The 23,225-nt window shown below is 45.9% G+C and overlaps 1 protein-coding gene across 3 annotated transcripts in view; it reads left to right on the forward strand.

Annotated features, from left to right (window-relative positions):
- Window positions 1-22,708, forward strand: part of EPCIP (exosomal polycystin 1 interacting protein) — a 37,135-nt gene extending 14,427 nt beyond the window's left edge. Inside the window, exons 2-3 of one of the 3 annotated variants that reach the window (XM_075133072.1) lie at window positions 13,706-14,115; window positions 21,455-22,708. In XM_075133072.1, the coding sequence (XP_074989173.1) occupies window positions 14,086-14,115; window positions 21,455-22,171 (747 nt within the window). In that variant the 5' untranslated portion in view covers window positions 13,706-14,085 and the 3' untranslated portion in view covers window positions 22,172-22,708. Of the gene's footprint in view, window positions 1-1,382; window positions 1,678-13,705; window positions 14,116-21,454 lie in introns of all 3 variants that reach the window. The other 2 variants (XM_075133080.1, XM_075133074.1) reach the window with 2 other exon arrangements.
- Window positions 22,709-23,225: the final 517 nt, after the last annotated feature.

Genomic DNA, 23,225 nt, shown 5'->3' on the forward strand with positions numbered 1-23,225 from the left:
ATTTTATGTGCATAGCTGCATGGTGAGATGGGAGTCTGCAGGCCTAGATTTCAATTTTCCTGTGAGACTGAACTCTGCCATAGCAGCATAATGGCTTGGTCTCTCAGAACTAGCAATGGAAATCCCCATCTCCAACCTGACCAGTACGTGGTCTCTGATGAAAGGGAGAAGGAAAAGTTGGAGCTTCTGGGGAAGGACAGAAAGGAGGGGTCACTCTGACAGTTTGGGGATATGCCTGTGTCAAATTATGAATTCCATATTGTTTTATGCACGCCATTGGTGATTGTAACCTTCATTGTGGATTAGAGCATCCATTTTGTAGCAAAGGCTTGACACCTAGTGGACAGACTATGTCTGAGGTATAGTGTACACTACAGAGTTAAGTCGATGTAACACCAATGGTCATAAACCGCTATAATTACATCTCTTGTGCATGTTCACACAATGCTCCTTCTGTTGGCGGAGCGTGTCCACAGTTGGTGCTCTAGCATAGACAGTGAGAGGAGTGAGTGCTGGGTAGCTATCTCAGTGCAACTCACCACCTTCTGCTGCTAGGAGTTGTGGGAACGCAGAGTGGATCAGAGTGTGTTATGATGTGGGCTCAACGTCCATGATGCAGTTTTTTCCGTCCCATCATTCCATGGGCTTCCAACTACATTTTGCACCATTTTTAAACCACCCTTGTTTACTCTGCACCCTCCATCTCTTTCTGCAAGAATGGATCTTGTGCTGCTCTCTGTTGTTGTGGTCAATGTTATGCTGATCATGTAGTATATCATAAACGTCAAATCTGAATAGGAATTTGTGGTGCCTGCCCTGCTGTGTGCCATGGAAAGAAACAATGCCAGATTACTTTTGGCATTCATGGAGCAGCTTCACACAGTGGACCATTGCTCTTGGGCTCAGGAAACAAGCACTGAGTTGTGGGATTGCATCGATATGCAGGTCTGGGATGACAAGCAGTGGCTGGAGAACTTTTGGATGTGCAAAGCCACCTTCCTGGTACTGTGTGAGAAGCTTGCACCAGCACCGTGGCACAAGGGCACCAAAATGAGAGCTGCCCTCTCAGTGAGAAGCATGTGTTGATTGCTTTGTGGAAGCTAGCAACTCCAGACTGCTACTGGTCAGTCATGAATTAGTTTGCAGTCGGGAAGTCCACTATGGGTGTTGCTTTTTTGCAAGTATGGAGAGCCACTAATCACATCCTGCTACGAAAGACTATGGCCCTTGGAAATGTTTATGAAATAGTGGCTGGCTTTGCGGCAATGGGATTCCCTAATTGTGGTGGGGCAATAGATGGCACGGATATCCCAATTTTGGTCCTGGATCATCTTGTGATGGAGTACATTGACAAAAAGGGGTACTTCTCTATGGTATTGCAGGTGCTTGTGGATCACCAAGGTTGCTTCACTAACATCAAAGCTGGGTGGTCAGGGAAGGTGCATGATGTATGCATCTTCAGGAACACCAGCCTTTACAGAAAGCTGCAAACAGGAACTTTCTTTCCACACCAGAAGATTCCACTGGAGGATGTTGAAATGCCCACAGTGATCCTTGAAGACCCAGCCTTCCACAGGATACTCCCCCATGTCAGTCCCCCTTACTTCCCTGGTTCATGAAGCCGTACATAGAAAACCTGGACAGCAGCAAGGAACGCTTCAACAATAGACTGAACAGGTGCAGAATGACCATTGAATGTACATTTGGCAGATTAAAAGCACGTCGGGGCTGTCTTTATTGCAGGTTAGACCTAAAGGAGGAAAATACTCCCATGGTCATAGCAACCTGCTGTGTGCTGCATAATATTTGTGAGGCTGTGGCAGGGCAGGGGTAAACCCCTTTAAGGCCTTGCCAAAATGCTGGCTGCAGCCTGTTCTCTGGCCAGGAGGCCGGGGTAGAGATGCAGGTACTCAGCAGGGGGTTCAGCTGCAAGCCCTAACGAGGGCTGGCTCAGAGGAACATGCTGAGCTAAGTAGTGACAGTTGGGCTGAGGCACGAGAGGGCTATAAAAGCCCTGGGCAAATCTCAGTGGGGAGGCTAGCCTGGGAGGAGACAGGAGGGCAGTATCACTGTCTCCTTACCAAAGAAGGAAGTCTCAAAAGCCAGGAGTCTCTGGGGAGGGTCTGTGGGGCACGAGCTATTGGGGACTGCACAAACACTGTAAATAAAGACACTTGGGTGATCCAGCAAAAGAAGGCATGGAAGATTCTTTATTATACCAGCCTAAACACAGGGTGCAGGCTCAAGAGGGAGAAAGCCTGAGGTGACCCTGTGATAGAGGCTAAGGGTGAAAAGTTTCCCCAGGGGTGGAGTGTGGAGTTGGATCGCCTGGCGGCTGATTTTAAGCAGCCAGATACCAGGGCTATTAGAGGGGCACTAGGGGGCGCTATTTGAATCAGGGAGGCTTTGAGGTACCATTTTGACAATGAGCACCAGTAATGTGTCTTTCTATAAAGCATTCTGCCATGCTTTGTTAACTTGCCACCTTGCATGAAAATTTTGATGATTGCTTCCTGACCATGATTTGCAGACTGCAAATGTGCTAATTGCCACTGTGTATTAATTCCAGTAGCAACCACCGTGTGTAGGAGACAAATAAAGATTGATTATCTTTCAGAGAGTATTTTTTATTAAGTATCAATAAACAACACTCAGAAAACACTTTCTGGAAAGGGACATAACATTGACAAGGGCACTTCCCTGGCGGAGGCTCTCATAGCTGCATCTCACTACAGCTATCATTTTGGAAGCTGTCTGAAGGGGTGGAGTGAATAGGGTACTGCAACGGTCTGGGAAGACTCAAGGAATGTGTGGGAAGAATTTTGGGAGGGCACGGCAAGCAGTTCTGTATGGGCTGCAAGGGAGAGGGGGAGGCAAGCACACGTGTTCTGCCTGCAGCACTATTAGGGACTTGAGCATCTCTGTTTGCTCCTACTTCACTTTTATCATCTGCTCCTGGCCCACTACAATTTGCTTATGCCCCTGCTTCCTCTCCTGACTAACTATTTTTAAATTTTCATTAATTGAGTTCTCTCCACGCCTTGTGTTCTTCATCTGTGGCATGAGAGGATTAGAGCATCTCCCAAAACATATCCTCCTTGCTCCTCCTCGGTCACTTCCTTATCTGGCGGAGGTGCTCTGCTGGTGTGTAGGGGGTTCCTGTGAACACCACATCTGCAGAAGCACAAAAAACAATAAACAGAGGCATGATTGTTAGTGCACTCACAGCTTCAAATGATAAGAGTAAAATACACCTTTTTCTCACTGTCCCTTGGCAAGCACAGAGTTCAGCAAACACCCTACACTGTCAAGCTGAACTATAGATGTCCCGACAACTATAAAATCGGGACATCTGGTCACCCTAATCGCATATCATAATATGGGCTCCCTCAGGAATGGGGGAGAGCCGCAGATTTCTGAGTAGGATAGTCCTCTTCACTCAACTCACTACCATCATGGATAAAAATATTAAGTGAAGAAGATAAATAGAACTAGGATCCAAATTGTTGGGTATGTGGAAGGAATTTGGAGTTGCATATTTGGAAGGTAGGAAATGGCTGTTCTACATTCACAAAAACCAAAATCCTGTCTCCAGCACCTATCACAAGTGATGTAGCTGGACCCCTCTGTCACCCTTTGTCAGTCTTGTCTATTTAGACTTGACTGGGGGAGCTTGTCTGGGGGAGGGACAGTTTCTTATTATGTGTTTGCACAGCAAGTGATCCACTAGAGCCCTCTATTTGTTTGGGGCCTCTGGACACTATTATACTGCAGTTAAATAATCAGAGTACATAAATAATGGTTGGGATAACCTATATGGCCTTTGGTCACTGCAAAGCAGGATAGCCTCACCTCAGTCAGATATATGCAGATACTCCCATTAAATTCAATAGCTGCAGCATTAGGTCCAGACACTGTGAAAACCTTGCTACTGTGTACACCCGAGTTCTTTCAGTGCTGTGCACAGTGTTAATGCATACGCTGTAAAATCAGAGTTAATGATGTAACCTTTAAGCAGGCCTCTCCGTACCCCCACCCAAAGATTCGTTCAAGCAGGAATTGCTGTTAGGAATAATCTCTGTAAAGCCGGTAGGTAGGGATCATTGCCAGGGCAGGAGCTCTATGCAGATGAACATGCCCAGTACACATCACACTAACTCTAGTTACAAAGTGCTTGCAGAGCACTCTCTGTATAGGTTTGGAGAGAGGCAAAATAGGGGTGGACAACTTCTATGTCCCCATCCCACTTTTGACCATAGACTTTCTTTCAGGAGTCCATGGGCAAGGCCTGCCAGAATGTGACCCCAAGGATCTAGCAGTAGGCTGTAGCTATAATGCATAGTTCAGCCTCTAGACAGGGCCCTATAAAAAGAGAATTTACTTGTGTCCAGAAGAAAACAGCTGAATTCTTTAGGAATTTATACTTCATAATGTATGGGGGAGGGTTAAAGTATACCAAGAGTTGGGCATGACCCAAATAAGATTGTATTTATCTATGGATGAGCTCAAGTTCAGAGGTAGAGTCGAAGACATTAATCCCAGTTCTGTTCCCACTGAATACTGGAGGCATAAATTAGACCAGCTCTAGAGACTGCTCTGCCTGCCACACTTTCTTAGTGCAGGAGCCCAGAACAGCAGGGACTTATTGTGCTCTGGTAAAAGGACAATGAGGATACTTAGGAGGCTAAATAAGAGGCTATTGCAGTAATCAAAGTGGACTATAATGAGGGGGTGAATGAAAGATTTGGCTGTGAAAAGAAGATTTGGTGATGAAAAGAAAAGGATGGATTTGAGGAGGAAAAAATGGCAGGATTTGGATCTGGCCTGGATGACTGGGAAAGGGAGGAGTCAAAAGTACCACAAATTGCAGGTTTGAGTAATGAGAGAGATGGTGGTGCTGTCAGCAGGGAAGGTTTGGGAGGAAACATAAGGAGTTTGATTATGGTCATGTTAAGTTTCAGCTGATGACAAGACATTGCTTCCGGGAGAGAGGCTGAAATGTGGGATTGAATGGAAGGAGATAGGCTGGGGCAGAAAGAGAGATTTGCAAGTCATTATCCTAGAGATGATAGTGCTGATGAAATTGCCCAGAGACAGGGTGAGAATTGAGAAGAGCCTTGGGTATCCCTACAGGCAGTGGGAGAGGGGAGAAGGAGAACCTGTGGCCTGTGCCGCTTCCTGCAGCTCCCATTGGCCAGGAATGGCAAACTGCAGCCACTGGGAGCTGCAGGCGTCCATGCAAATGTAAACAAACTGTCTGGTGGCCCGCCAGCGGATTACCCTGACAGGCCACTTGCGGCCTGCGGACCTCAGGTTGCCCACCACTGCTTCTGTGGTTTATCAGTCCTGTCACTGGTAAGCAGGCACGTAACAGTAAGTAAATGGGCTCCAGAGCCCTGGAGAACAGTAAGGGCAGCCAGACTAGTCACAGGAAACTCTGAGAGGAAAATGATTTTATTCTGTAGGGACAGGGATTCTAACACTGTATAGGATGGTTGGATTAATGCTAAAAGGAAAGGGGTAATAATATCATGAAAGAGCAGTGATAAGAAGAGCACTTCCTGGTGGTGGAACCTAATTATTATTTCAAGGCCTTGGCTCATTTCAGAAACTTGTAAACTTGATTAATTTCCCATTGCAATGGTAGTTCCGAGTGGCATAACTCAGAAGCTGTTTATAGCTGTCTTCTGTTCCTCTCCTGTTGTTCTGTCCACTGAATTTATTTCCACAAGGCACCATTTAAAAAAAGATTCCATGGGGGAGGATGAGAGAAAGCAGACCTCAGTTTATACTATTTATACATTGGGGGTGGAGTTGGCAGTACTCTGACTTGTAACTGAAAAGCAGACATAATAGTCTTAGGCCATGTCTACATGTACAGAACTGTGGTGAAGATGCTCTATGCTGGTTTCCCATAGGCATAAAAAAACCACCCCTGCGAGCAGCATAAGCTATATCTGCAGGAGAAGCTCCCACCGACATAGCATTGTGCACATTAGCGCTTATATCAGTGTAACTTATGTTACTCAGGGGGTAGAATATTCACACCCCTCAGGGACATAAATTTTGCTGACATAGGCAGACACAGCTTAGAATTTTCCAGTCCTAAGTCTAAAACAGATTCTCACTGGAAGCAAAAGAATCCCATAAACACTGGTTTAAACTGCCTCTGCACTTGGAGTATGGAACCTCTACACGTTCCATTCAGAAAGTATTTATCAGGCAAACAGTTAATTAAAATAAATGATTGAACTAATTCTACATATCTGATATCAAAATGTACTGATTTTCACCACTCCAAACAATTTTAAAGATTAAATATTGTGCATGAGCTTGGACAAGTTTCACTGTCTGAAACTACTGGATTGAACAGTTATTTAAAAACAAAATCCATACCAGAGTCTTTCTAAGATCAGGAATACACCCACCTTCCTCAGATAATGTGGCCATACTTGGCGCCAGAATGAGTATGTGAGGATGGACAATTTCTGTTTACTGACCTCTCGTGGAAGGATAGGGTTCAGTCCACTTGCCAAGCACAAATTTGAAATTCAAGAAGTAATGGTTCTCTGAGCTCTACAGTCTTTCAAAGTACAAATTGAAAAGCTGAAAAAACCTGCATGTGGAATGGTCACAATTTCTTACTTTTATGGTACTTGCTGATTCTGTCAAGGAAATATCATGTCTAAGGAAAAACAAATTGTACAGTGGCAGAGACTTTTTAAATAGCCATGTATCATTAATATTTTAATGAGGAGTTCCCACAAGAAAATGTCCCTGTTAGCCTGTGATAAATCCCTTCTTCCAAATGTGCCTGGATTGCAAAGAGGAACGGGGGACTGACTGGACCATCTATTCATTTTTTTTATGTCCAAAACACTGTCTCTTAACCATAGCCAAGGAAGGAGGGCAACAAATGTATAGGAAACACATTTCACTGGAAATGTTTACTCTTGGTTTCTGAAAATGTAGGGGGTATATTGATAGTACAGCGGAGTGTTCAACGAAGTGTGATTTGAAATGGGGTGTTGTGTACAACAGGCCTTTCAGGGCGGGGGCTCAAGTTCCTTCTCTGTGAAATTTTATTAAAGTACCTAACATTTAATGCAATCTTCTGAATTCCATAGACTACTCTCTAGAAGTATTTTAAAGAGCCCCAGGGATAAACTGTCTCTATTAAGGTAATTAAGCAACATCCAGAGAATGAGAGTATGTGAGGAGGAGGGGTGGATTACATAGCCCAGATTCTCTAGTCCTAAAGCCACTTTGTGCCATGATGCAACCTTGGACACAATGGAAAATCCAGTCCCATTAGACAGCAGGAAATCACCCTAATCTTCCCTTTAGTTTAGTGGTAGAATTTTAACAAGGAGCTTCTGAGTGTCCCTGCGAGCCCGTTCCAGCACCTAGTGGCTTTTAAAAACTCTCTAAAAATTAATCCAAACTAAGAGAGTCTCCCTGCAAAGCAGTAAAACTTATGTTTCAGGAAGGTGTAACCCACCATGAGTCGTGAGAGATCACAAAAATCTTGTTAAAATGTTTTCCCTCTTTTTTTAATTTAAATTTGAAATTTCAATGAAGAATCTTATAAAAACAAAAACAACAAAAAAACAATCCTGAAATTGTTGTCCAGTTCTACATAGCCACACTTGTGATGACTAAACCAAATAGTTCAGAGATGTGGTTTGGCTAAGCAGGAAAAGGTTTGTCTACCTAGTTCAAACCAAAAATTCCCATCCTTGCATACTCTTCAGACCCTTTGTGTCCTATGTCCCTTTCTCTGTGAGGGTATGTCTACACTACGGAATAAGGTCGAATTTATAGAAGTCGTTTTTTTAGAAATCGGTTTTATATATTCGAGTGTGTGTGTCCCCACAGAAAATGCTCTAAGTGCATTAAGTGCATTAACTCGGCGGAGCGCTTCCACAGTACCGAGGCTAGAGTCGACTTCCGGAGCGTTGCACTGTGGGTAGCTATCCCACAGTTCCCGCAGTCTCCACTGCCCATTGGAATTCTGGGTTGAGATCCCAATGCCTGATGGGGCTAAAACATTGTCGCGGGTGGTTCTGGGTACGTATCGTCAGGCCCCCGTTCCCTCCCTCCCTCCGTGAAAGCAAGGGCAGACAATCATTTCGCGCCTTTTTTCCTGAGTTACCTGTGCAGACGCCATACCACTGCAAGCATGGAGCCCGCTCAGGTAACCGTCACCCTATGTCTCCTGGGTGCTGGCAGACGCGGTACGGCATTGCTACACAGTAGCAGCAACCCCTTGCCTTGTGGCAGCAGACGGTACAGTACGACTGGTAGCCGTCATCGTCATGTCCGAGGTGCTCCTGGCCACGTCGGCTGGGAGCGCCTGGGCAGACATGGGTGCAGGGACTAAATTTGGAGTGACTTGACCAGGTCATTCTCTTTAGTCCTGCCTGCAGTCAGTCCTATTGAACCGTCTTATGGTGAGCGGGCAGGCGATACGGACTGCTAGCAGTCGTACTGTACCATCTTCTGCCGAGCAGCCATGAGATGTGGATGGCATGCAGTCCTTCTGCACCGTCTGCTGCCAGCCAAAGATGTAAAAGATAGATGGAGTGGATCAAAACAAGAAATAGACCAGATTTGTTTTGTACTCATTTGCTTCCCCCCCTCCCCTGTCTAGGGGACTCATTCTTCTAGATCACACTGCAGTCACTCACAGAGAAGGTGCAGCGAGGTAAATCTAGCCATGTATCAATCAGAGGCCAGGCTAACCTTCTTGTTCCAATAAGGACAATAACTTAGGTGCACCATTTCTTATTGGAACCCTCCGTGAAGTCCTGCCTGAAATACTCCTAGATGTAAAGCCACCCCCTTTGTTGATTTTAGCTCCCTGAAGCCAACCCTGTAAGCGCCCCTCCCGGCGTCAAAGCAACGGCAAACAATCGGGCATCTGAGAGTGCTGTCCAGAGCAGTCACAATGGAGCACTCTGATAGGGCTAAAACATTGTCGCGGGTGGTTCTGGGTACATATCGTCAGCCCCCCGTTCCCTCCCTCCCTCCGTGAAAGCAAGGGCAGACAATCATTTCGCGCCTTTTTTCCTGAGTTACCTGTGCAGACGCCATACCACGGCAAGCATGGAGCCTGCTCAGGTAACCGTCACCCTATGTCTCCTGGGTGCTGGCAGACGCGGTATGGCTTTGCTGCACAGTAGCAGCAACCCATTGCCTTCTGGCAGCAGACGGTGCAATACGATTGGTAGTCGTCCTCGTCGTGTCCGAGGTGCTTCTGGCCACGTCGGCTGGGAGCGCCTGGGCAGACATGGGCGCAGGGACTAAATTTGGAGTGACTTGACCAGGTCATTCTCTTTAGTCCTGCAGTCAGTCCTATTGAACCGTCTTATGGTGAGCGGGCAGGCGATACGGACTGCTAGCAGTCGTACTGTACCATCTTCTGCCAGGCAGGCAAGAGATGGGGATGGCTAGCAGTCGTACTGTACCATCTTCTGCCGAGCAGCCATGAGATGTGGATGGCATGCAGTCCTTCTGCACCGTCTGCTGCCAGCCAAAGATATAAAAGATAGATGGAGTGGGTCAAAACAAGAAATAGACCAGATTTGTTTTGTACTCATTTGCCTCCTCCCCTGTCTAGGGGACTCATTCCTGTAGGTCACACTGCAGTCACTCACAGAGAAGGTGCAGCGAGGTAAATCTAGGCATGTATCAGTCAGAGGCCAGGCTAACCTCCTTGTTCCAATAAGAACAATAACTTAGGTGCACCATTTCTTATTGGAACCCTCCGTGAAGTCCTGCCTGAAATACTCCTTGATGTACAGGCACCCCCTTTGTTGATTTTAGCTCCCTGAAGCCAACCCTGTAAGCCGTGTCGTCAGTCGCCCCGCCCTCCGTCAGAGCAACGGCAGACAATCGTTCCGTGCCTTTTTTCTGTGCGGACGCCATACCAAGGCAAGCATGGAGGCCGCTCAGCTCACTTTAGCAATTAGGAGCACATTAAACACCACACGCATTATCCAGCAGTATATGCAGCACCAGAACCTGGCAAAGCGATACCGGGCGAGGAGGCGACGTCAGCGCGGTCCCGTGAGTGATCAGGACATGGACACAGATTTCTCTGAAAGCATGGGCCCTGCCAATGCATGCATCATGGTGCTAATGGGGCAGGTTCATGCTGTGGAACGCCGATTCTGGGCTCGGGAAACAAGCACAGACTGGTGGGACCGCATAGTGTTGCAGGTCTGGGACGATTCCCAGTGGCTGCGAAACTTTCGCATGCGTAAGGGCACTTTCATGGAACTTTGTGACTTGCTTTCCCCTGCCCTGAAGCGCATGAATACCAAGATGAGAGCAGCCCTCACAGTTGAGAAGCGAGTGGCGATAGCCCTGTGGAAGCTTGCAACGCCAGACAGCTACCGGTCAGTTGGGAATCAATTTGGAGTGGGCAAATCTACTGTGGGGGCTGCTGTGATGCAAGTAGCCCACGCAATCAAAGATCTGCTGATATCAAGGGTAGTGACCCTGGGAAATGTGCAGGTCATAGTGGATGGCTTTGCTGCAATGGGATTCCCTAACTGTGGTGGGGCTATAGACGGAACCCATATCCCTATCTTGGCACCGGAGCACCAAGCCGCCAAGTACATAAACCGCAAGGGGTACTTTTCGATAGTGCTGCAAGCTCTGGTGGATCACAAGGGACGTTTCACCAACATTAACGTGGGATGGCCGGGAAAGGTGCATGATGCTCGCATCTTCAGGAACTCTGGTCTGTTTCAAAAGCTGCAGGAAGGGACTTTATTCCCAGACCAGAAAATAACTGTTGGGGATGTTGAAATGCCTATATGTATCCTTGGGGACCCAGCCTACCCCTTAATGCCATGGCTCATGAAGCCGTACACAGGCAGCCTGGACAGTAGTCAGGAGCTGTTCAACTACAGGCTGAGCAAGTGCAGAATGGTGGTAGAATGTGCATTTGGACGTTTAAAGGCGCGCTGGCGCAGTTTACTGACTCGCTTAGACCTCAGCGAAACCAATATTCCCACTGTTATTACTGCTTGCTGTGTGCTCCACAATATCTGTGAGAGTAAGGGGGAGACGTTTATGGCGGGGTGGGAGGTTGAGGCAAATCACCTGGCTGCTGGTTACATGCAGCCAGACACCAGGGCGGTTAGAAGAGCACAGGAGGGAGCGGTACGCATCAGAGAAGCTTTGAAAACCAGTTTCATGACTGGCCAGGCTACGGTGTGAAAGTTCTGTTTGTTTCTCCTTGATGAAACCCCCCGCCCCTTGGTTCACTCTACTTCCCTGTAAGCTAACCACCCGCCCCTCCTCCCTTCAATCACCGCTTGCAGAGGCAATAAAGTAATTGTTGCTTCACATTCATGCATTCTTTATTCATTCATCACACAAATAGGGGGATGACTACCAAGGTAGCCCAGGAGGGGTGGTGGAGGAGGGAAGGAAAATGCCACAGAGCACTTTAAGCACAGCACTTTAAAAGTTTACAACTTTAAAATTTATTGAATGACAGCCTTCTTTTTTTTGGGCAATCCTCTGTGGTGGAGTGGCTGGTTGGCCGGAGGCCCCCCCACCGCGTTCTTGGGCGTCTGGGTGTGGAGGCTATGGAACTTGGGGAGGAGGGCGGTTGGTTACAGAGGGGCTGCAGTGGCAGTCTGTGCTCCAGCTGCCTTTGCTGCAGCTCAACCATACACTGGAGCATACTGGTTTGGTCCTGCAGCAGCCTCAGCATTGAATCCTGCCTCCTCTCATCACGCTGCCGCCACATTTGAGCTTCAGCCCTGTCTTCAGCCCGCCACTTACTCTCTTCAGCCCGCCACTTACTCTCTTCAGCCCGCCACCTCTCCTCCCGGTCATTTTGTGCTTTCCTGCACTCTGACATTATTTGCCTCCACGCATTCGTCTGTGCTCTGTCAGTGTGGGAGGACAGCATGAGCTCGGAGAACATTTCATCGCGAGTGCGTTTTTTTTTCTTTCTAAGCTTCACTAGCCTCTGGGAAGGAGAAGATCCTGTGATCATTGAAACACATGCAGCTGGTGGAGAAAAAAAAAGGGACAGCGGTATTTAAAAAGACACATTTTATAAAACAGTCGCTACACTCTTTCAGGGTAAACCTTGCTGTTAACATTACATACATAGCACATGTGCTTTCGTTACAAGGTCGCATTTTGCCTCCTCCCACCGCGTGAACGGATTTTGGTTGAATGCCAGCAAACATACACTGCAATGCTTTGTTCTACAGTGATTCCCCAGTACGTGTTGCTGGCCTGGAGTGGTAAAGTGTCCTACCATGAAGGACGAAATAAGGCTGCCCTCCCCAGAAACCTTTTGCAAAGGCAGAACCGCAAATGCCAGGGCAAAGTAATCCTTTCACATGCTTGCTTTTAAACCATGTATAGCATTTTAAAAGGTACACTCACCAGAGGTCCCTTCTCCGCCTGCTGAGTCCAGGAGGCAGCCTTGGGTGGGTTCGGGGGGTACTGGCTCCAGGTCTAGGGTGAGAAACAGTTCCTGGCTGTCGGGAAAACCGGTTTCTCCGCTTGCTTGCTGTGAGCTATCTACAACCTCCTCATCATCATCTTCTTCGTCCCCAAAACCTACTTCCGTATTGCCTCCATCTCCATTGAAGGAGTCAAACAACACGGCTGGGGTAGTGGTGGCTGAACCCCCTAAAATGGCATGCAGCTCATCATAGAAGCGGCATGTTTGGGGCTCTGACCCAGAGCGGCTGTTCGCCTCTCTGGTTTTCTGGTAGGCTTGCCTCAGCTCCTTCAGTTTCACGCGGCACTGCTTCGGGTCCCTGTTATGGCCTCTGTCCTTCATGCCCTGGGAGATTTTCAGAAAGGTTTTGGCATTTCGAAAACTGGAACGGAGTTCTGATAGCACGGATTCCTCTCCCCAAACAGCGATCAGATCCCGTACCTCCCGTTCGGTCCATGCTGGAGCTCTTTTGCGATTCTGGGACTCCATCATGGTCACCTGTGCTGATGAGCTCTGCATGGTCACCTGCAGCTTGCCACGCTGGCCAAACAGGAAATGAGATTCAAAAGTTCGCGGTTCTTTTCCTGTCTACCTGGCCAGTGCATCTGAGTTGAGAGTGCTGTCCAGAGTGGTCACAATGGAGCACTCTGGGATAGCTCCCGGAGGCCAATACCATCGAATTGTGTCCACAGTACCCCAAATTCGAGCCGGCAACGTCGATTTAAGCGCTAATCCACTTGTCAGGGGTGGAGTAAGGAAATCGATTTTAAGAGCCCTTTAAGTCGAAATAAAGGGCTTCATTGTGTGGACGGGTGCAGGTTTACATCGATTTAACGCTGCTAAATTCGACCTAAAGTCCTAGCGTAGACCAGGGCTTAGGCTCTTGTTCCTCACTTCACTTCTCCCTCTCCAGTCTCGAACTCTACTGCCTTCTCCTTTAGAACCCCCCTCCACTTTTTCTTTCCTACAGACTCCCAGTGCCTTCTGAGCCTCTCTGATGCCTCATGATCATATTCCAGGTTTCCAGCTCCTCCAGACTTCCCAGGGGTTCTCTCCTGCCTGTTCAGTTGTGACCCTTGCCCTTCTAACAGCCCCTCCACAGCACTAATAGTTATCCAAAAGATGCATCTAAGGGTAGGAGCCATTAAGCTGCTGTGTTCAGGTTTTATCACTGTTTTCTAACTAATTTCTTACTTTTATTATATTTTTATTTTTTTGCAGAAAAGCTTGTTAAAAAATCAACAAAAACCTTTTTCAAAACCCCCAAAGTGTGCAGACAGCAGAGTAGCATGAGTAGGAGTTATGTAATGCATATTTCTTTGTAGATAGTTGGAGGCTCAAATAGCAGTGCAGTGCAGGTGATTTTAATATTTTGTGGACACTGTATAACCTACAACAGATATTTCACTGCCTGCATATTGCTTGCCAAAAACACACCAAAACTTAGCATGCAGTACTTATTGCTATGATTTTTTCTGAGTTGCAAGGAACAAAAGAGGATAGCAAGTATTTTTGGAGATAAAGCTTCATTCAATACCAAGATACAGAACACAGCTTGTGACTAAACTAACTGTGAAACAGAATTTTCCTATGGTGGCTGCATGAGAGTAACAAAGCAAAGCAAAGCTCAGGTGAGTGCAAAGAATTAGCAGAGGAATAACTAGTTAGCTCTGATGAGAATTTATCAAAAAAATGTGTTTTGCTTTTGTTTTTTGTCATGGTTATACGCTTTCAGAACTTTGAAAAATCATTAAACTTCTATTGATTTTGGTTGGTGTTTGCGATTCAGGAGAAATTCTGAGTGGCAGGCTCATATAGCACTTTAATTAAAATCTCTTTTATAGAGATTAAATTCATACTGCTGCTAAATTTATCTATGAATTTTGCTTGTAAAATACTATCTTCAAAACAGATAAATCCAGATCATTCTCGGCAATGTGTGAGGGGAATATTACTGCATTTATGACACAATAGTGATACTGTAAATATTCTGATTTATTTTATCATAGCCTCAAGCCAAGGAAAAATAAACCAAATGTAAAAGTATGGTAGTAGAATTCTCATTATAATGTAAAAGTATGGTAGTAGAATTCTCATTATAATGCATGATTGGATCCTTAGATGTTTGGGGCCAACTTCATTGCTTGTGTAACTGCATAATATCAGGGGAGTTACAGAATGGTTGTACTTGACCTTTGAAGTTTAACATTAACTAAATGTTCAGGTGGCATTTCTGGTATGTTGTGAGAGATAATGCTGTGGAATTTGGATTAAATATTTAATTTCAACAAGAAGCTGTCTGTATCCTGAATTCAAGAGAAACATGTTTTTCTAACTTTTAAAATAGTTGCTAGACATGGAAGGTGAGCATGAAATTAAATTTCCTTGGAGTGAGCTCATTAAAGTTTGTTCTCTAGAACACTCATCTTCCTCTTTTCGTGGATGTGTAAATCCTGGGGCATTTACTGGCCACCATAATTTCTGTAAATATACTAGTGTGTGACCAAACATCAAAGAAATAAGTGGACTGAAATGTACCTCTTTTGTAAACTGTAAATTTGGAGTGTAATTAAAAGGACAAAGAAGTCATTCTATCAAGATGCAATGATGTTTATAATTTTAATGTTCAATGTATCCTAGAATAACAATGCTCTTTGTAGGGTTGTCAGGAGGAACTGAATCCAGAATATCTTGCTCCAAAGCAAACCCATTAGCAGGGAGCTGTCCTCTGAGGATCAACCACAGATTACTAATACAAGGCTAATCTAACAAGCTACTAAATGCATTTTAAAATATTCTGTTAATAGGGTGCTACACAAACGTTTGTATATTAAAAGGCTCCATTGTTTAATTAAATCAGGTTTGGATTGGTACCCTGTGAATATTCATTAATTATACATTATTATATATTATTACTATTAGTTTCTTGAGGACATTTTTTTAAACAATCAGCTTTTATTGTACTGGCTTTCTGATGCACTGGACATGTGTTCTAGAGATGGGAGAACATTTAAATATTCTAAGGGCTAAATTCTTCTCTCGGATTCAAAGAAGATTCTGGCTGGCTTCAGTGGGAACCACACCCATGGGCACAATTTGGTCCTAATTGGTCCTACTATATAAGATTTCAAATTAATCAGTAAAAAAATATTTCCACCCAAGTATCTTATCTCTTATCTTGAGGCAGGATATTATTTATTATTATTATTAGTAGTAGTAGTATTTAGCATCGGAATACTGTAGTATTTATCTTTTTTTCCTTTTTTAAGAGTAGGGGCAGGGCAGGGGGCAGGAGCAGAGTCGGGGAGAGGGACAGAGGCAGGATCCTGAGCCCCAGCAGCTGGGCAGCTGGGAGGTGGCCCCTCTCTGTTCAGCTCAGGGATCTGGGGGGTGGGAAGGGGACCCTCAATGATGCTGGGCTCAGGCTTTATGGCTGGTGTGGCAGCCACGGCATCGGGAGGTGGAAAGTGTTCAGTAGGGTCCCCGCCCGGGAAGGAGGTCGGTTGCCCCACACCTATGAGGGATACCCCATGGGACTCGGGTCCTGGCCGCGTGGCACTGGCCATCGCCTCAGTAGGCTCGGTGGCCATCAGCGGGGTGCCACCTGTGCCGGGCAGATGAAAGAGCCCAGGGGACCCTCAGAGGCAGGAGCAGAAGCAGCAGTTAGGGGGAGGGAGCATGGGGAAAGGGGGGCTGAGGTGAGGTCACTTAGATCGAGGACTGCTGGCAGAGGGTCATCCTCCCCCTGGGTGACCAAGGTCAGACCCAGGGCCTCGATCTCCTCATAAATGGAGGGGAGATCACCTTCCACCACCCCGGGGTTCTCCCTCCCGGCACCCGAAGCGACGCTCACTTCGGGGCTCGCAGGGGCTTCAACTGTTAAGGGGGCAGGAAGGGCTCCATCGGGGGCCTCTGAGGGAAGGGACTCCAGTGGAGGGGTGGTACTGCCCTCCGGTGCTGCCATGTCTTCCCCAGCTGGTACTGGTTGACAAATTCCACCCAGGGGCAAGGCGGAAGGCCTGGCATCGGTGCCCCCTTCCTGGTCTTCAGGGGGGCTTCCGCATTGGTGGGAAGGAGCAGAGCTCGAGCCTTTCACTTGCCCCGCTTCCCCTGTACTAGGGCCCAGCCCTCCATGGCATCATCCGGGGGCTGGCTAACAGGGGTTGGGTCGGGGGGCGGGGCGATGGCTCAGGGATTCAGGGAGGTCACGGTGGGGCAGCATGAGGGAGGGAAGATTCCCCCTGGGGTGGGCCCTCTCCCATGCCTGGCAGGTATAAGAGACCAGGGAGGCTAAGCCTCTCCAAACAGGATGTGGCGCACCTCTCTCTAGAGGTGCTGCCGCCAGCCTGCCGCCTTCAGAGCGCTGCTGCCAAAAGGGCATCTGGGCCATAGCCCCACCCATGCTCCACTCCAGGGCCCTGCTCCCACTTGTCCTCTTCCCCCATCACCCTGCCCACACTTCTCCTCTTCCCGCCCCAACTCCCTCTTCCCCCCAAGGTCCCACCCTTGCTCTGCCTCTTTCCCCCGAGGATCCTAATCCCGCTCACACCTCTCCACCCCCTCTGAGGAACGGTGGGCAGGGGAGGTCTCAGGGGAGGGGGCGGAGAAGTGCGAGCAGTGGGTAGGGCGGCTTCGGGGAAGGGGTAAAAGAGGCACGAGTGGCGGCGGCCTCAGGGGAGGGGACAAAGAGGCACAAGAAGTGGGTGGGGGGCCTCGGGGGCGGAGAGGAGGGAGTGGCGGGTAGGAGGGGGAGAGCTTTGGGGGAGGGGGTAGAAAGGGTAGGGGACCAACCAGGAGCGGGGCCTGGAGTGGAGTGTGGACAGGGCCTTGGGGGAGGAGGCCTCAGGGTGGAGCAGGGGGAGGGGCCACAGTCCAGGCACCAGTGGCCTCCCCCACTTCTAGGAAGCTTCTGGTGCTCACACCCAGCCTCCCCAAATGCAGGAGTCACACACTGCCCATGGTATTTATTATTTATACCCACTGTGGTAGGGACCAAAGGCCACAGTCAGGATCTGGTACCATTGTACTACATACTGTAAAAACATGGGGCTGGATGGCTGAAGATCAAGGTGTCCCTATTAGCTCTTGTGGCTCCCCCATCCAGTGCACCCAAGGGGAGCTTGGGCAGAATGAAGAATCTACTCTGTTGTCTGTAGCACACATGAAGGTTGTTAAACTGCTTTGCTTTGCTACTTTTCTTTGATGAAGTAGCGTAAAGGAGGCAGAACATATCATTGAATCTGGCCCCAAAAAGTAAAAAGGAAAGTGGTAAGAAAATAAAGATTTTTTTGTTATGCCTATTACAAGACAGTAATAAAATTATAGAACTGTCTAGAAGCTAGGAGGAGAAAGAGAATGGGTGAAGTCAAAGGCGACTGCATAGAGGGTCATAAATAAGGAGTGGAATCACCTGTGTTTGGACACAGAAGAGAGGGGAGAAGATGGAGCTGTGAATTGTCCGTTTACAACAATGCTTTCGGAAGGCCAGCAGACCACATAATTGACTAGCTCATCTTAGTTTTCTGTCTTGAGTCTTCTGTCTTGAGTTGAATTCACTATGTGGTTTTACCAGTAATAAATGTGAAAGCTGCAGATCAGTGCTGCGAACATATGGTTAGTGTTTAGTGATGATCAAACTTTGTATAAACTTATCTGATTCTACATGTCTAAAGTTGAAGGGAGTGTAGGAAATAAGTTTTGAAGTAATGAAAAAAAATAATTATTTTGAAATAAAATGTAAACCTTGATAAGTAGTAAGACAGGAGTTATATCCATCTCAAAAGGTGCAGAAAGTCAGTTTTTCAGATTCTTCAAGATTAAAGGAGTCACTGAAACTCTGTCTATTGAAATGGAAGAGTAGAACATTAACTTAATGATCCTGAAAGTGAGACATTTTCCATGCCGTTGTCATCATGAAAACATAGATGTGATGATAATTTAAGTCCCGGTGTCAGGCTCTTTAGCAACTCTTCAGCATCAGGTTCATTCATGAGTAATCTCCATTCATCTTCTGCTTAAAATTTATGTTCAGGAAAGGAGTTGTTGCACACTTGGTTGCATCATAATGGTGAAAAATTATGGAAGTAAAATTAATTGAATTCAAAATTGTGTCAAATTTTAAAAGACCCACACCCTTGTTTAAGCAGCCCAGTATCAATCAAGTGTGTTTTTAGCATATTTGGTCTGGTTAAATCTAAATTGGGCAACAGGTTAGATTCTGAAAAAGTAAATAAGCTGGTAAAAGTATCTCCGAACAAATACAAAAGTCTGGTGGGCCTAGCCAGTTAGCAGACCAGAGGAGTAAATTATTGTGTTCTTGTATTTTACTTACAAGATTGCAAGCTTGTTATACCAATAAAATAAAAACCAGCAGGATCTTATTAAAGGGAAAAAGGCAAATGACCACATTTATTGTGAATACAGAAAGAATCATAGTAAGCAGTTAGTTATAGCTATAACATTCCATTCAATCTCATATTTATTCACACATTCATTCATACAAACACACACACAGGTTCTGCAAGGTTGTTATCATAGTTACCAGCCTTAGAGTTGCTCATGCCAAGCCACTGGCCAGGTGGCCTGGACATGAGGAGGGAGCAGGGCCTTGTCAGATGCTCATCTGATGCTCCTGGAAGTTGGTTTGCAGAATCAGACCCCAAAGTGCTCACTTTTTAGAGTCTATTTTTATAGGAATTTCTTCCTATGCCAGTCTGTGGGAATTGCTTCATCATGCTGTTGCTGAATCAATCAGCAGATAGCACATTCCTGGCGGCTCCGTGCTGCTAGATGTTATCTTGTTCTTTGGTTCTCCCATTCTTGAGGCTGTTGGGTGGATTCCAGTCTGCCCTCCGGGGGGAGGGGGGGGTCCTCTGGTTATTTCCACTTGATGCCTTCTTCAGCCGATGGACACTGGATTCTTAGGCTGGCACCTCCCTGATCATTCAGTTATTATCCACACCAAGCATCCATCCACATACATCCTCTATCTCTATTTTAATCACAATTGTTAATACAACAAAAGGGTGGGGAGTCTCTGGGTGCTGTTTCTGTTGTTAGAGTATTGCTTTGAGTCTCTCTCTCTGTGAATTGCTTTGAGAACAGACTCTGTCTTAGAATGTACTAACACAATTAGCAGCTTGCAAGTTTCACACATAGAGGGAGAAAAACAGTACCAAAAACCAAGAGACCTCTTAATTAGTAATACCCTGGAATTTAAACTATGGGGAATCAAACTCATTTGAGATTTTAATACAGAACTTCTTTAATATGATCCAACAAGCTCTTCATTTTGGACAGAATGCCTTTTTATGTTTGAGGAATAATTATGCATATGAAGTGAATGTATATGTTTTGTGTTTTACTTCATAAAATCTTCATGGCCTGTTCTAGTTTTACTCAGAAGAAAAAGTGGTTTTTTTTTCAGGATGAGGGCAAATCACCACAGCCTGATTGTAAGATGCTGTCTGAATCTGGTGTCTACACAGTACAGACATTCCATACCCCTCCCAGCCTGGGTATAAATAGCAGTGTAGACAGTGAGGCACTGCTTAGGTGAGTAGAGTAAAGACACACCAGAACCATAGGGATGCACTCACCACGGCTCTCTAACTTGCCCAATCAGTGCCCCCCTGATCTACACTTGCTATTATTAGCAGTGTATTGTTCCCCTGCCTCCCCCTGCTGGAGCCTTGCCCCGCTGCCCGAGTCTTTCACTGCAGCAAGGAACAGCTCCAAGAGCGGGAGTTGCTGCGGCATTTCCCTGCTGCCTCCCCCCCTGACAGACCCTTTTCCTGTTGCTGGAGGGTCGGGACACTACACTGCTAAAAATAGCAGTGTAGATGGGAGACACACTATTTGGGTGAGTAGAGAGCTGTGTAGGATATGTATCCTAAGGTTCTGTCATGTCTTTACTCATTTAAGCAGTGCCTCACTGCTATTTATACCCATGCTGGGGGGCATGCAGTGTGTATAGTCTACACATCGCCATACGTGTAGACTATAGCCTGAGAGAAGAATGTTCATATTGGTTTGGTACTTAACCGTAGCTGTGATGAGAGCTATAAAACAGTAAAGATTAAATGACTGAGATACAATTTGTTCTTTATAAATCTCCATGTCTTTATTATTTCTATTACAGGCATGCCTAGAATGAATGTAGGGACACTATTGTGCTTGGCACTGTACAAACACATAGTAATAGACAGTCCCTACCCACAAAGAGTTCACATTCTAAGGGCTAGATTGTCACAGCCCTTACTCAGGCATGCAGGGGAGTAAGAGGCAGTAAGACCCCACCTTTTACTTCCCTGCTCAGATTGCCCTCCACTGCAGCTAGTGTTGCAGGGGTTATCAGCACTCACTCAATATTCCTGCCAGCAAGCAAGTGCACTGGGAGGAAACTGATAGGAGCAAGGAGTAGGAGGAGCCCTGTCTTTGCCCTCACCCTTGTCAGCCAGAGTATCTGGCGAAGTGCACAGGGGAAAGTAAGCTGTTCTATAAAAGTGGATAAAACAATTTATTCCTCCCCGAGTAGAAGAAGTGGCAAGAAATCCAATGGAGTCACAGTTTGTTCTCTGACCTGCACTGGGATCAGTGAAGCTATGTGTCTCCCCTAACCTGAGGAAGTGCTCTGTGTGCAGGGCCAGCTCTAGGCACCAGCAAACCAAGCACGTGCTTGGGGCGGCACTTTTCAAGGGGTGGTGCTCGGGCCCCCCCCCCTTTTTTTTTTGCACTTGGGGCAGCAAAAAACCTAGAGCTGGCCCTGTCTCTGTAGCTTGAAAGCTTGTCTCTCTGACCAACAGAAGTTGGTCCAATAAAAGATATTACCTCACCCATCTTGTCCCCTAACTTAGGGTAAATTGTAAAGTGGCAGTGTAGCCCTGAATAGACAAGTCAGACAATGAGTGGGAGAAAGTCTTAACGATTAAGTGAACCCTAATATAATAAAGTTACTCTTATTCTCATTAGGTAATGGCAAATGATAAGAATCACTCAGTAAAAGAAGACAAGATGCCTGGAAGCATGATGTCAGTATCCTGCCATAAGCACCATTTCCTTTTGGTTGGCTTTCTTGGTTTCTGTCTTAACAGTTTTGTGAGAGGTCAAAAGAACAACACTCTGATTTTCACCAAGGAAAACACAATTCGCAACTGCAGCTGTTCTGCTGATATCCATGATTGTGATTACAGCTTGGCAAACCTCATGTGCAGTTGCAAAACCATCTTGCCTTATACAATAGATAGAGCCAGCTACCACAGTGACCTAACAATTTGGTTCACAGATACGACCGTGCTTGGAATGCTGTTGAACTTTACAGTGGTGCACTACCTGAAGCTTTCACTCTGTGGCTCCACTCCTCTACCAACAGAATACCTGGCCATTTTGGGATTGCGAAAGCTGCAAATAAACAGTGAGGTTAAGGGCCAATTTCTAGAGCAAAATTTAACAATCTACAAAAGCGGAGACAATGAGATGACAGACAAACTGAAGGTGCTACACAAAGACAGGCAAATGTTTTTGTATATTTCTGTCTTGGATACATCTCTTTTCAACAGGTATTCTTTACTGAAGTCCTATAGTGTGGAAAATGTCTCCAGCATTACAGACCACTTTCCAAGTCTGCCATATTCTGATATATTTTCAACTACTAATAACAAAAGCTACGTTGTAACATTCATTTACTGAAACATGTTCAACAACTTCAGCAGTACAGTAAGGGGGCATGTTAACCTGTCATTAGAACAAGATATGGAGCATTTGCAAGTCTGTTTTGTTTGAGCCAGAAAGGAAAGTAAGTGTGGGTCAGTTCTTACTGCACTCAAAATGACACTACTCACAAAATGTGGGGTTCAAAATAGTTTGAACACAGATAATTAATTCTGTAAACTGTTTCTTAGGGAACAAAGAAAGTGTGAAACAATCAATTTTAAAAGTGATGTAACTAAGTTTTCAAAATGACTTAATTATTGTATGGTAAAGATTGAAATATGTTGATTAATTTTGTTATGAAATGTGCATTACTTGGGCATATGAAAACATGACAATGTACCTTTAGGTACAGAACTACCTAATAATAATAACCCATCTGTAATGTGTTTTTACACATTCTGCTAGATGTAGTAAATATGTGGAAAATGTATAAATAGTATGAATTGTAGTGAGTTTGTCTAGTTATATGTACTGAATCTCTTATCTTTTTACATAAAAGTACATGGACCTTTTTCAGTTGTAGTTTGAAAGCTCACACCATTATTTGCCTTGGAATACCATTAGGCTAGTGTATGATGAGCAATTATGTCTCCTTATGAAGGCTGTTTAATTACTCCAGTGTTGTCTTAATTTGGTTCTACATTAACACAGAACTTGGAGATACCCAGAAGTCACCTGCTACAGGACAGGCCCAACAAAGAAAATAACAGAACGCCACTAGCTGTCACCTTCAGCCCCCAACTAAAAACTCTCCAGTGCATCATCAAAGATTTACAACCTATCCAGAAAAATCATCCCTCACGCTCACAGATCTTGGAGACAGACCAGTCCTTGCTTACAGACAGCCCCCCAACCTGAAGCTAATACTCTCCAGCAATCCCACACCACACAACAGAAACACTAACCCAGGAACCTATCCTTGCCCAATGCCAACTTTGTCCACATATTTATTCAAGTGACACCATCATAGGACCTAATCACGTTAGCCACGCCAGCAGGGGCTCGTTCACCTGCACATCTACCAATGTGA

This window comes from Caretta caretta, chromosome 1 (assembly GCF_965140235.1).
Source record: "Caretta caretta isolate rCarCar2 chromosome 1, rCarCar1.hap1, whole genome shotgun sequence".
NCBI classification, from domain to species: domain Eukaryota; kingdom Metazoa; phylum Chordata; order Testudines; family Cheloniidae; genus Caretta; species Caretta caretta.